The following is a 14917-nucleotide window of genomic DNA, read 5'->3' as shown; positions in this document are numbered from 1 at the left end:
GTTCTTCACTTGTAATTTCCCTCAAGTTCACCCAGCAGTTTACTGCAGATGTTTCTGTTTCAGTTCTTTTTGAAACAGTGCTTAAAACAAAAAGAAGTAAGTGTGTAGCTCTAAGCAACTATGTCACATGGGTGGCTTAATAGCTACAGAATTGCTTTTCTAACAGGGATATGAGGCTATGCCTTTATTTTTAAAATTCCATTTGGTGAGAGTTTCTTGACTCTTCCACTCTTATAAAGTAGAGGATATATAAAGTGTTAACGCAGGACCCATGTCGAAGAACTTTGGTGAGCGAGGCAGGGGAGACAGGAGCTGTGTCGTACGTCAGATGCCCGGGTATGAGGTTGTAATTCTCTTTCCTTCTGTGAGGAAAGGCAGATGAAGCCATTTTGTGGCCCTACCGCACATTGTCTTGGCAATGTTTTCTAGAGCATCACACTGTGCCCCTTTGTTAACTTGCTAGCCCCCTTTTTTGCCTTTCCTGTTTAATGAAAGGCCCTCCTCTGTTCATTGGCACCATGCCTACAGTAATGTGAAACAGGCTGTTACTGGATTTTACTGGTGTTGAAGACTGTTTTCCAGATGCTTCCTTGTAGTGTTGAGTTGCCTTTTTTCATTGAGATGATGATTTTCTTTGAGACCGTGCAGTTAGCAAGAATTTGAGACACGACACATCTTTTCCATAAATCATTAGGAGGAAAAATTGACCTTTCTTCCTGTGGCGTGCCTTGCTGTGTGTAGGCTACACCTAATCAAATATTTAGAGCTTTGCTGGTGTTCATTTTCTGCTCAAATGGAGGGAAAGATCTTCTGCTCAATTCCTTCACAACTGAGCAGGTACTTCTGGGACAATGCAAAAGTACATGGACTTCCAACATGGTCCTGGAGTAAACTAAGTTAGTGGGTGGATCCCACGACCTTTGTGAAATATCGAATCAACTCTTAGAGGGAGGTCCAGACACTCAAGGCCTCTGAAACTGATACCCAACGGAAGTGAAATTCACCCTTAAAGTGGGTGTCAGGTGACCAGCTCACCTCTGCTGCCTGTCCCCAAGCTTTTCCCTTTGAGTCATTAGGCTCCTAAGTAACAAATACTCACTGAATGCCACTGTGTGTCCTGGACACCGGTTGCTCTCTTGGACTGCCCATGATGTGACACACTTCTTCCATTTGGGGCCTTCTCCATCTTCAAATACTTGTGAGCTGCAAAGCCTGTCCAGTTTGGATGCAGACCCAGGCAAAGGGGCTCCTATCAGATACGCCCACCTGTTGGAGGCAGGAGCTAGTCCTACAGAGAAGAGGGGTCTGCGGGCAGCCAGGCAGCCTCAGCAAGATGTTTGGCGGTCTGATTTGTTGGTGCCCTTCTGGCTGCACAGCCCCAAACTAGGTCTTCCAGCCCACCTGGGAGTCGTTGGGCCTTGTGATCTTTTTTAAGGCATTCCTTTTTTCACTTAAGTTACTCAGTTGTTTTGGTTGCTGCAGTGAAGAATCTTGACTACTACACCCTGCGGTGCTTATTACATCATAATTTCTGGATCCTAAAATATTCCTATTTAATTGTGCTGTGCAGAGAAAATTAACATTCAGTTTTGATACCTACTCCCAGTGCCTTTCTTCTTGTTAAACGCAGTTTAAGTCATATAGTTTCATATTTAAATGTAAAAAAACCAAAAGATTCATTTTAAAGTATCTGTAGTTCAGTACCAAATTAAACTACCCTATACGGTAGGTATCATTTTAACATATTTAGTAATTTTTTTCCTTAAAAATTAGATGGAAATTGTTTTTTCTGTAATTTTACTGTCTGCTTAGCTCACAATCAAAAATGGGAAACTTTAAAATCTATATGCTTACTCTTATGTTTGAACTGGGATATTTTTGGTAAATTACCTTACGTATTGGGTATGAGAGAGGGTAATAGTGATCTCACTTAGCTATATGGTCCATTCATGCATTCCGCATGGATTGAGCACCTTCTGTGTACTCCCACCAAACGCAGGGAAGCCCAGGCCTCGAGGAGCCCCAGTCCAGTGGGGCAGACAGATAGGGGTCACATGATTATAAACCGCCCTGCAGCAGGTGCTGTGAGGACAGGCGCGAGATGCCCCAAAGGGAAGGGAATCGCGTCAGCTCAAGAAGGTCGTAGCCCAGTGGCCGAGATACAAAGGGCGGAAGGAGCTGAGCTGTGGGGAGCCGAGGGGTGACCGTCTGGGCAGAGACCTGTGCGCGCACAGCCTTGAGGTGGGTGGCAGCGGGAGTCGTGTGGGGACCAGACGAAGGCCAGGAGCAGAGCACAGGGTGTGTGAGATGAGCCTGCAGAATTCAGCAGGAGCCAGGGCACCGCACACTGGCGTCCGTGTCAGGACGTCGGCTTTGTCCTGGAAGGGGAGGGTGGGTGGGGTGACACGATTTGCATTTCGGAGGGATTACTGGAGAGCAGGCAGAGGGCGCAGCGCAGCCGCGAGGAGGCCTGTCTGGGTCCTGGGTGAGGATGACGGTGGCTTGACCCAGGACTGGTGGGAGAGACGGAGAAGAGAGGACTTCCGCCCAGGGTGAGGGAGGAGCCCTGATCCCTCTTCTGGTGTGTTCCCGCAGGACCTCCGAGCAGAAACGCCCCTCGGGGACCTGTGGCATCACGACTTCTGGGGCAATCGGCTGAGCAGCAACACCAGCCACAAGTCCTACCGACCCCTCACGGTGCTGACTTTCAGGTGAGGTGCGACAGGACGGCTGTGGGGGAGGGGCACCCAAGGCCTGTGCGTGACGTTGTACCAGGTGGTGTGTGACAAGGGTCCTGGGTCAGTGGTCCGGAGGGACGTATAAGCCACTCACTACGTGGGTCTCCAAGAAATACATGCTAATTGCAGCCATTAGGAGTTAGGTTGCAGGAGGACGGCGAGAATGTGCCTGAGGAAGCATCGCTTTAGGGTGATGCCGCTTTGGCGGGGCGGACACTGACGGTGGAACCACACCGAGAAGTTTAGCCTGGGTCTGGGCAGGGATAACTCGGTGAAGTGGTCCATGTTTTTGCACAGTTCTTGGAGGTGGGACCCTTTGTGAGTTAATACTGAGGAAACAATATGTCAAGGCAACATGTAGCATCTGATGAAATCGTGATTTTTTTTTTCATTATGAAAAACTAAGGTATAAATCCTCCTCCTGTGACCACATCAATATGCAAAAACAAAATGAAGCTTAAAACAGTCTCCCCAGCCCCCATTAATCAGGGAGCCATTTGCATTAAATAGATTTGTTCGTCTCACAAAAGTTCCCATGCGTAGCTGTTTCTTGGATGCGTTAGATACCTGTGTGTAGATCTCTCAAAGGAGCATGGAAATGATGAATTGGAACCACTGGTGATTGAAAAGCAACAGGAATAAGAATCCCTGATTATAAGGAAGTAGCTCCATTGTCTGGAAGGCTGGTGGACAAACTGTCAAGGAGTATTTGCGGGGGGTGGGGACCGGGTGGGGTGGGGGAATCAGCAAGTCACATGACTATCTTAAATCCAGGTCCCTGTGGGGTAGCCTGAGTAATGTGTGGTCTGTTATATCGTCCTGGGAGACAGTCTTGCCTTTATCGCACCTAAAAAACTGTCTAGCTTTCCTTTCGCGTTTCCTCTCCAAGTATTTTCTGTCCCACTCCTCTGAGGTGCCTTTATCTTACATTTTCCGCTCTGCAGTTAATTATGTTCTTACCTCTTCTTCAACCTTCTTAGCTGGACAGGCATTATTTATCTTGACGCTACTTTTATCAAACTTGCACACTTTCTCCTCTCCCTTTAGTATTTTCATGCACCAGGGTTTTCCTCCAGCTGGTTCGCATTTTGTTTCGCGTGCTTCTGGACCGCTGGTGTGAACACCCTTCTTTCACTGCAGGATGAACTACTATTTGTCGGGAGGCTTCCATCCCGTGAGTTTCCACGTGGTCAACATCCTCCTGCACAGCGGCGTCTCCATCCTCTTGGTGGACGTCTTCTCCGTGCTCTTTGGGGGCCTGCAGTACACGAGTAAGGGCCGGAGGCTAAACCTGGCCCCCAGGTCGTCCCTGCTGGCTGCCCTGCTGTTTGCTGTGCATCCGGTGCACACCGAGTGTGTAAGTATCGTCCGCCCACCACCGCCTCTGCACTGGTGTAAGGAGGACAGGCCGTCCACGTATCGGCTCGTTCCCTAAAACAGGCTTCCCTCGGATACTCGTATGGCTGTAGAAAGCCCAAGCTTTCAGACTTGGAACGATGATTTGTAGGGCCAACAGGTCCCTCTTAGGGCAAACACAGGGTCCCCTATGGGCGAAGACTGTATAATGACCGTGTGGTATGATCTCTGGTGATACTTTCTGCTTCCTTATATGACCACATTGTGAAGGTATGAATGTTGAGTCTTGCCCAGCTTTGGGGTCTAAAAACCAGAGTCTGAGATTACTTTTCTTCCAGGTTGGGTCTGATGCAATTTTCCTATGTTAGCGGAGAGCTTTATAACTTCCTAAATACTTTCTCATACTTAATATGATTGTCACCAAAACTCCGCGGGATCAGCGGGGGCAGCCTAACAATTTCCACTTTGTAGAAGAGGAAGCAGCCTGGGGGGACAAATTCAGGACTTACCCTGGTCAGTCATGTAGCTGGTGGATGCAGGGATAGAACTTAAGATCTGGTCATCCGAGCCCGAGCCCAGGAGAGGCCAGCATGCTTTGAGTTGACCTGGAAAGCGGGTCCCCGCATCCTGCTGGGACTTGCTCATGAATTCTCCCCACCTGGCTTCTCAGCCCATGTAGTCAGGCAGCTCCTGCTTTGAATCCGTTGAGCTGCTGCTGAATGTATTCGGTGCAAACTCTGTTGGGATTTAACCAAACACTTGTGAGGTTTTCAGGAACCACCCTACCCCACTGCCATGGAACCCTTTGAAAATGTAAGTCAGCATGTTTGATTTTAGTTCTTCGTTCTGGAAGTGTGAAGCACCTAGTATAAAATACCACATGGACCCTCTTGCTTCTCCACAATAGATTCCTGCGTTCCGTATGTATTTAAATACCTGCATTTTGACCAGTTGCATTGAGCATCTTGAAGTCAGTTTCAAAATATTGGGCGGAATTCCTGCCTTTAGCATTTGATTTTGTTAGTATTGTTAAACTGTCTGTTCTTTGGTATTAAAAGGATTGCAGGATTGTTCTCACAACCTCCTTCTAATATCTTACTACTTGAAAACTTTTTTAAAAGTCTCATAATTTTTTTACTTCAGCAAATTCAGAGGACTTAAGGGATTGGGAACTGTTGTAAGATAAATACCTATCGATAGATAGATAGGATAGATAGATAGATTTGTGATCAAATTAGAATTTGTTTCCATGCAAGTTCTCTTTATGGTCTAAATGATAGTGTTGTGCACATTGATCAGAAATAAGGGAATTTCTGGCAAAAATACTGATTTACTGTTTTGGTCCTTGTCTAATTTTGTGTAATCTTAAAAGCAAAATGAAATAGTTGAATTGTTAACCAAAGAAATGTTTCTAAAATTCTGCTTTTGAATATGAGAAGTTAGTTTATAGAAAAATTTGAAATGCCAACAAGTATAACTGGATGTGTGCAAACACACACACACACACACACACACACACCCACCCACCCACCCACCCCAGCTAAATGCAATGTGGGAACATGTTAACCCAAGGGAGGTCCAGCTACAGGAGAGAAGGGAATATTTGAAAAATGTCTTCATCTCTCCTTTCCCTCCTTTCCATGAAAGCCATTCAAACTCAAATTGCAAGAAAAAGTTATGGGTCATGGAAAAATAGCATGTCTAAAACAGATCATTTGTATGTTCACCTTTCCTCGTTTTGGCAAATAGTCAGTATTTGACTGACTGTTTCATCTTCTCTATACCCCGCTGTTATTTCCCACTCTACATTTAACCCACTTTAACAGTGAGCAAAAACCAGGCCCACCCAAGGAAACCCTGGAAGGAGAGTTCCTCAGAGCTTTCTGGGCCAGTACTGAGGAAGCACCCTGTGCTCTGGGCTGTGGGTTGGATCACCAAGGGAGGGAGAAGAGCTAAGAGAGGGGGTTTCCTTGCCCCTTGTCTGTTTAGAGACCAGGATGGAGGCCCCAGGGAGTTCCCTGAGGACACCAGTGTTACTGTAGGTTTTCCTTTTCCACCAAGCATTGGTGAACATTTCAAATCGCTTGAATTCGGGTGTCAAAGAGGGAAGCTTGGGTCTCCTTAATAACCCTGCCCATCCAATGAACCCAGAGTTTAACACTGAAGGAATTAGATGGTGAAACATTCCCCCTTTCCTCTTCCCCTCATTCCTTCTATGGCAAATTGTTCCCTGTGGGGAAACGCCACCACCTCCTGCTGTACGGATTCGCGGAGTTGCAATGACTTCTCTAGAAAACTCTGATGTGAGTGCTTCAGGTTATTTGTAAGAAAAAAAAAATAGCCTTTGTAAATAACTTTGCCTGAAAAGACATATGCAAATATCCGAAAAGAAAAGTAAAATCTCTCTGTACCCATGCCCATTCCCCAAACAGTTAAACTCAGTGCTTCCTTGGGTAGCCTTTAAAATTTTTTTTCTATGAAATCTCTCTTTAATTACTATGCCAAAAATTCATTGAAGGACTAAATACTCTTTAGTCTGAAACACTTGCCATACTTTTTAAAACTTGTTTTTCTTCATGTCAGACGATGTGACGTACATTGCTTAAGACTTGGGAGTATCTTCAGTTAGCCAAAGGCAGACTATTTGCTTTAAAAATGAGTTTATGATGTTTAAAGTTCATTTTAGTGGAAGTCTTTTTTTTTTTTTTTTGAGGTTTAGCTGATTTACAATATTATATACGTTAGTGGGAGTCTTTAATGTACCTCAGCCACTCAGATAACAAGTGGTTCAGGCTGGCCTTTTTGGCCCCTATTCCTGGTATTTATCCAAACCACTTCCCTCCCCCTCACTCAGTTCAAGAAACCTGGTTCCCTGACCCTCCATATCCCCCAGCCCCTGCTTCCTCGACCCCCTTGCTCTAGGACCTTTTTGGATACACTTCTCTGGGTTGGCTTTGCTCACTTTATCCTCTGAAAGGCTTTGGGATTCCCCGCCATCCTCAGGGCCTGTAGAGAGCCACAGCTCCCACCCATCTCTGGTCCTGATGGGAGGCCCAGAGCACCAGCCCCTCCCTTCATCACTCACCCCGGGGCTGCAGAGCCCGTACCTGCTTCACCCTGAGCTGCTGTGTCCTCTGTCCGCTGCTTTCCGCCCCCCTGCCTCCTCCCAGTGTTTACAGAAGCATCTTTGGGATTCACACAGCAACGGACAGCAACCCAGCACCCACTGTGTGCCCAGCTCTGTGTTGGGTCTCGCTGCATCCCCGATTTCACTGTGTCTCTGAGTGAGTGAGTTACAGGCCAGAGGATTCCAGAAGTCTGATTACATATTCACTGCCTTCATGAAGTAATTGTACCGTTTAACCCTCTGGCATGCTGGCATACTTGGCCCAGATCTGTTCAACCTTTGTTTATCCTTAGCTTCCTTCCCGGGAGGTTGTTTCATGTGTGTGGCATTCACAGGTTGGACTCAGCTGTCAATCTTCTTAGCGATTGCATGACACCCTGGGCTGCCACGTGCCCCTCCGTCAGCAGTTCACCATCGGAATGGATGATTGCCTCAGAACGTCCTGTCTAACCAGCGTAGCAGGAAACTGCTCCTAAAAGGCATTCCTTTTAGCTATTGCTTGTAGACGCACCTGGGAATCGTATGTAAATATAGTAATTTTCATATTCATTGTATACTCTCTCATCTCCATTTGTAGGATAGTCTTTACTCTGTGTCTGACTTATCATATATCTCACTTTAAGAAAAGATGAACTTCCCAGCCATTAAAGCGATACCTGGAGAATCACAGTGAAAGGTTTGACATATGTCCCATCCAGGTGCTAGTTAGTCAAGAATGCCACGAAAACGAGACCAATACTCAGGAGTGGAATTCTGGGTCTTCCGTTGCCATGAAAATCTGGAAAGCAATTATTGGAGTAATCAGCTTCAAAGAAACGAAGCACAGATTTTATATTGCTTCATTGTCACTAAGGTGGAGAAGAGAAGGGCAGTCGTCAGATGTAGAAAATGAGGGGGTGGGGAAGAAATGGTAGAAATTGTATTCTTTTTTTCATCTTACTCATCAACCACTTTTGAAGCGTTCTGCTTTCCAGGTCAACCCACTTCATTGGTTTTGGTCTGAAGGGAGGAAGAGATGGCAGAGGCAGCTTTGAACGTTACCCCTGTGTCTTATTCTCTTTGCCTGATGACTTGTAACATGGACTTCCCACCTTTCCTTCATGTTTCCAATCAAGGTTTCTTTTTTAAATATCGTGCCCTTTGAGCTGCTACCATTTTCCAGTTGAAAACCCACCGTGGGGACCTGATCAGAGCAGAGGCCTCTGGAGCTGTGGGCGCAGCGTGCTGAGTGACGGTCTTTCACTGCCCGTGGGCATCGCTGGCTGCGTGTGGCCCACAAAAGAACCTTCCCTGGGTTCGAGCCAACCCAGCCTTCCTGTGGAAGTGGCTGACCCAAGTCCTAGACCAAAAATGAAAAGAAAATCAGTTGTCAGATCAGACCACAGGGAAGCGTCACAGTTGCAGGGATTGTTTTAATAGATGGCTGAGTCTGATAAGGTTTTCGTTTTCTATTTCTAAGGAATTTTTTTTGTATTTCCAAGGTTTTGTTTAAATGTTTTTTACATACGTCTTTTCTTCTGCCCCTTCTTTTAAGGTTGCTGCTGTTGTTGGCTGTGCAGACCTCCTGGCTGCCCTGTTTTTTCTGTTATCTTTCCTTGGCTACTGTAAAGCACTTAAAGAAAGTAAGCATGACATTTTGCCTTCTTAATTTTGCATCTTCTTCGTGTTTCTGTCCTGCTGAGCAGTGTTCTAACAGATGGGAAAATGTCGGTTTATATAAGTTTATCGCTTTGAGGGAATGTGGGTCAAAGATGTCAGCTCTTTTTAGTGGTGTCTGTAACTCCATTGCTTTCTTAATAACACAAAGGCTTGTGCTTCGATGTTCACCGTATTCAGGGAGCACCTTGTTGGGTACTGAAACCCAGAGCTTCTGCTCTTGGTGCTGAAGCGGTTGTGATTGATTTTTGTGGTTTTTATTTCCAGCAAAATTGAAGGGGGAGGGAAAAAAACTTATGCTTATTATTATTTTTTTTTTATTAAAACCTGTTGGCGAAAAACCTTGAAAAATGGTAAAATGTGTAGCTATGAATATGCACCTGAACTGTAAGGTTCTTATTTTTTCATTGTTGCGTCATTGATACTTACAGAGAAAGTCATTGTTGGAAACAACAGGGTTGAAATGACCAGTTGTGCGTGTGTGGAGGGGAGGGGAATTGCCTGGTCATTAGTAGCAGTGCAGCCGTGCACTGATAGAGTTCTAGGAGAATCCCTGTATAGCTCTACTCATCTGGGTTCTGATTCCCTCCAAGTCAGATCATACCTGCCAGATTGCTCTGTAGTGGAAATTGGATATAGTACATTCAGCTTACATAGCATTTGTACATGCTGGCCCCAGCAACGGTGTTATGCATTCAACTTCTGTTATAAAGTCAGTTCCTGACTGTAGAACTCTCTTTATATGTCACAGTCAATTTATATTTGGGGGGAAGAGGGGAAGAAAAGGGAAAGTGAGAGGGATGATCCCTATGGAATGCTCAAGCAGGGCCGTTTCAGCGGACGCTGGTGTACTTGGGTTTCCGTGAGTCTCTTCCACAGTATTTCTCAAAGCTTAGGTTCAGTCCCCTGCCAGGCCTTGATGTTATTGTTCATGTACTAATGCTTGTACTTGGATTCCTCCGGTAAATTGATGTCTTATTCATAAGGAAGGGCAGACCACTCCTTCAGGATTTTGTGTCTGCTGGGGCTGGTGAAGTGGGGTCACTCAGGGTTGGTAAACAGGGGCCCATGAGCCAAATTCAGCCCCCAAGCTGACAATGATTTTTTCCGGTTTTAAATGATTGGGGGTAAAAATCCCACAAGAATAGTGTTTGGTGACGTATTAAAAGTTACATGAAATTCACATTTCAGTGTCTATATATGAAGTTTTATTGGAACATAGGCACATCCATTTGTTTTTGCAGAGTTAGGAGTTTCAGCAGAGACCTCCTGGCCTGTAGAGCCTAAAGTACTTACTGCCCTGTCCTTTGCAAAGTTTGCCAGCCCCTGGGACATGACAGACAGGTAACTGTCACCATCCTAGTGCTTCCAAAAGGTTTTTCAGTAAAGAGTAATAGGGAGTTTCCAGCAGGAAGTTTTTTTACTTATGAAGGTAGATGTTCGCTGTTAATATAATAGTTGCCATTTATTGGCTATCTACTGGCACATGTGTGTGTGTGTGTGTGTATATTTTTCTCATATGTTACAGTCTTTAAGATAGGTTGACTTACTTTCCCTGTTTTTCAAATGTAAGACTCAGAGTTTATGTAACTTACCCAGTATCACACAGCTATTTATGGCAGAACTGGGTTCACCTTTGAGTCTTAACTCACTTCAAAGCCTGCGCCAACTACATTGTATTCTTCTGCTTCCCTGTACTCAAGGGACCAGCGAGGCAAGCCTGTCAAAACAATCATGAAAAATAAACAGGAGGTCCATTCAGTTCTGTTAACGAATTGTTAAAATGTTAGGTGTGATAGTGCATGGAACGTATGTGTTAAAAACAATCCCTTTCGGGCTTCCCTGGTGGTGCAGTGGTTGAGAATCTGCCTGCCAATGCGAGGGACACGGGTTCGAGCCCTGGTCTGGGAAGATCCCACATGCCGCGGAGCAACTGGGCCTGTGAGCCACAACTACTGAGCCTGCGCGTCTGGAGCCTGTGCTCCGCAACAAGAGAGGCCGCGATAGTGAGAGACCTGCGCACCGCGATGAAGAGTGGCCCCCACTCGCTGCAAATAGACAAAGCCCTAGCACAGAAACGACCTGACACAGCCAAAAAAAAAAAAAACAAAAAACCCAATCCCTTTCTTGTAGAGACACATGCTGAAATATTTATGGATGAAATGGTATAAAGTCTGGGATTTGTCTCAAAATAATCTGAGAGGAAGCAGGAAGCATGTTGGCATTTAGTTGAAGCCAGACTGGTCAGGAGTCAATGTTGAAGCTGAGTGATGGAGACATGAGTTCCTATATCAGCATCTCTACTTATATATGTTTTTTGTTCTTTACGAAAGGTGTTTATTAAAAAGAGCAATAGATAAGTTTTAACCCTTTATGTTTTTTCTACAAAAAGACTTAGGCAGGACTGCAAACTCTTCTAGGACAGGCTATACTGTTTTGATGTTCTAGGTATTCATAGTTATATACCTAGAACATCTGTATGAAACTATCCATAGTTTCCAAGGGTAGATTGGGAAGCGCCCCTCCTCCATCCTGTCCTGTACAGCTGAACACAGGGCTCAGGTTGTATATCTCAAGGTACCTGTTCCCTCAAACCTGCGACTCTACTAAGACACAGTGCGAGGGTGACTCCAGTGGGCCCACACCTCCATGCTCACTCAGGACTGGGTCATACCTACCCACTCCCCAACCTCTTTTATTATTATTATTTTATCATACCACCACTTTTTCCTGTGACTCATCATTTTTCTGATACGGCAGAGAGTTTGGGGACAGCTAAATAGAACAGCTTCAAGAACAGAAAATAGTGGGAGTAACTTTTCTTCCCAAGACTGAAAGTTAACTTAGCAATAAGGCATGTCCAGCTCTTCTGGGGTTGGGATCTCCCCACCTGTGATGATTGTAAAACTCCCAAGAGACACACAGCCCCCAGGGACCTGGGGGTGGGAGATGGGGATTGCAGCAGCCCCAGCCATTTCCATAGGTAATGGGAGTGGGAGTGGGTTCATTTACTTCTCACCATTGTATTCATTACGAACAGTGGTATTGTTTGCATTGTTATGGGGGGAGGGGGTTTTGCATTTTATTTTATGTATTTGTATTGTTATATTGTGTTCTTAAGATGGCAATTAAATCTGAATTTGCAGTTAGGTAGGATAACAACTTATCAGTAGTTGTATTTTTCTTGAAGAAAATTAAAAATTAAGTCTGTTGGCTTTTCTCATAGACATCTCAAAAGTTTGGTGCAATATCATTTTATTAATTTTAACATTATCTTCCCTTAAAGTAACTACTCCCTCATTCTGAATGGATTTCAAAGAAATCAAAAGAGCTTTTTGAAGAACGTACTACATGTTGATAGATTCAACGTTCGAACACCCATCATTTAGGAGATGTAATAAAATTTCTCACTACTTCTAATGGTTGCTCTTATTGAAATGATGGAAAAATTATCAGAAGACTAAAAATTCATCTAGCAAGTGAACTGATGCATTTATTAGCCTCCTTTAATGGAGTGTCCTCACAGGATGGCGAAAAACTACAGACATGTTATATTCTTTCCCTGGATCCTTTTGCTAACCTTTTCTGTGTTCCAATTCACAAATGTACGTATTCTGAACTATGTGTCTCTTTTTCATTCATTTGTAAATTATAAAATTATTTCCAAGAGCCAGCCACACAAAAGATAGATTTTAAAAATAAGGCCTTTGGAAACTGATACCAAAGGAAAAAGTGCTTAATAGATGATGTTGTTTCAGTTAATACTTTGATTCATGAGAAATTGGTGAAGTATATTTTAGTACTAATGGAACTCTAGTATATTAACTCTTAGTAGCGATATAACCTTTCTTTTTTGGTCTGGTAGCATTCTTTTAACATTTATAGCATGTTTACTTTTAAATTGGAAAGAGATTTTGTAAAGAGATTGTTATAGGCCTTTAATGTTAAGTACGTAAATGTTTTCGAGAAAGCTCACCTGGAAATGCTTAATGTTTGCACACCTGTGGCAGTGGTAGGCATGGCTTCTGTGGAAAGCCTTTAAGAATATGAATAGATTTTCATTTGGTTGAGTTACTTGGAACAGTAAGAAGATGCATAGATCGATTAGGAAGCCTTTGAAGAAGCCTCTCCGTTGACCTCTTGTTTACAGGCTGTCCCACCTTCCCATGCACTTGAACCCCCTTTAGGAAAAGGAAAGAGTCAATTAAAGTGGGACCAAGGAACCCACCTCCAGACTGGTACCGCCCTTTGCCGTCACCCGCAGCTTGTTTAGTCTTTGGAAAATGCAAAGCTACAGGAGGTTACCTGTCTGCACACAGCCAGGCCTCAGTGTCTTGCCCTGGAAAGTTATTATTGGCTGTGGACTTTTGTGTCTTCTCTGTCCTCTGACTGTGTCCACCTGCCCACGCAGGCTTTGAGTTGCAGATCATAATCGTTCTTTCTTGGGAGTTTAAAGTTGATGGAGGAGAACAGCCATCCCTCAACTGCACTCTCTAGCGTTTGAGTTGCTTTTCACTGTTATTTCCAGTGCCCACTCACTGTTTCCACATCACAGACTATCAAGGGAACGGTCGAATTCTGTCTCCCAAGTTCGTTGCTGGTCTTGAGGCACAGAGTGACCTGGTTCTTTTTTTTTTTTTTAATTAGGGTATAGTCGATTTACAATGTTGTGTTAGTTTCAGGCATACAGCAAAGTGAATCAGTTATGCATATACATCTATCCACTCTTTTGTTGATTCTTTTCCCACATAGGCCATTACAGAGTACTGAGTGGAGTTTCCTGTGCTATACAGTAGGTCCTTATTAGTTATCTATTTTATATATAGTAGTGTTTATATGTTGATCCCAGTTCTTCCAGTTTATCCCTCCCCCCTTACCCCCTGGTAATCATAAGTTTATTTTCTACATCTGTAACTCTATTTCTGTTTTGTAGATAAGTTCATCTCACCCTTTTTTTAGACTCCACATATAAGTGATATCATATGGTATTTGTCTTTCTCTGTCTGACTTACTTTACTCAGTATGACAATCTCCAGGTCCATCCATGTTGCTGCAAATGGCATTAGTTCCTTCTTTTTCATGGCTGAGTAATATTCCATTGTATATATGTACCACATCTTCTTTATCCATTCCTCTATTAATGGACATTTAAGTTGCTTCCATGTCCTGCCTATTGTAAATAGTGCTGCAGTGAATGTTGGGGTGCATGTATCTTTTCGAATTATGGTTTTTCTCTGGATATATGCCCAGGAGTGGGATTGCTGGGTCATATGCCTGATTCTTGAGAGAGAGAGACTTAACATTCAGTTACTAGCCAGCTTGGGGGAAGCTGGCTAGTAACTCACTAGCCACACCTCAAGCACTTCTCTGTCCCCTCCTGACAAGGTCCTGTGCCCTGAGCCCCACCTGCTGTAACCTCAGGGCAGCAGAGCAGGGCAGGACACTGGGACCTGATGCCCAGCCCTGTCCCCCTTGCTCCGCTCAGCTGGGCAGCACCGAACAGCCCCTCCACTCTGCCAGCCTCCTCCCTCCGTTCCCCAACTCTGAAATCCCCCTTTGTCTCAATACCCTGGAACCACTGCTAAAGTCTGGTAACACCTTTCCTGGTCTCTGTGGATAGTCACTGTGTTTCAGCAACTCTTCTGTGTTTTAGATTTTCCGTCCTCTTTCAACAGGCTTAGAACAGAGACTACTTCTTTTATAGAGAATAACTCTCTGGACTAATTCTTAAACATCATGTTAATGTTCAACTTCATAAATATGGGGGCTGAGAGTCCTTTTTTAAGCTGAGCAAGGGCTTCAAAACTAATAATGCCTTCACAGAGAAGAAGCAGTAATAACCCTACCCATTCATGATAAGACACTGTTTCTGATTCTGTTCTAGAATCACATAGAGGCTTATCAGTTTGGGTCATTCATTCTTTTACCAGTGATGAATCAAACATTAAGGGCATCCTGTACCAGGCCCTGTGTCAGAGACGTAGTTTTTGCCCTAGAAGGGCTTAGAGCTCAGTGTATTTGGATTGAAAGGGAGTGTCCA

General features: G+C 44.4%; 1 protein-coding gene across 4 annotated transcripts in view; it reads left to right on the top strand.

The window, feature by feature from the left end:
- TMTC4 (transmembrane O-mannosyltransferase targeting cadherins 4) overlaps nucleotides 1-14917 on the top strand; it is a 61421-nt gene that overhangs the window by 7104 nt on the left and 39400 nt on the right. For all 4 annotated transcript variants that reach the window (XM_068526360.1, XM_068526359.1, XM_068526357.1 and 1 more), the window contains 3 exons: nucleotides 2596-2711; nucleotides 3879-4095; nucleotides 8756-8843. In XM_068526360.1, coding sequence (XP_068382461.1) covers nucleotides 2596-2711; nucleotides 3879-4095; nucleotides 8756-8843 — 421 coding nt within the window. The remainder of the gene's footprint in view (nucleotides 1-2595; nucleotides 2712-3878; nucleotides 4096-8755; nucleotides 8844-14917) is intronic.

Source organism: Eschrichtius robustus, chromosome 18 (assembly GCF_028021215.1).
Source record: "Eschrichtius robustus isolate mEscRob2 chromosome 18, mEscRob2.pri, whole genome shotgun sequence".
In the NCBI taxonomy this organism is placed as follows: Eukaryota; Metazoa; Chordata; class Mammalia; order Artiodactyla; family Eschrichtiidae; genus Eschrichtius; species Eschrichtius robustus.
The sequence above is the reverse complement of the archived record's forward strand: the minus strand, read 5'-3'. Positions and strand labels throughout refer to the sequence as shown.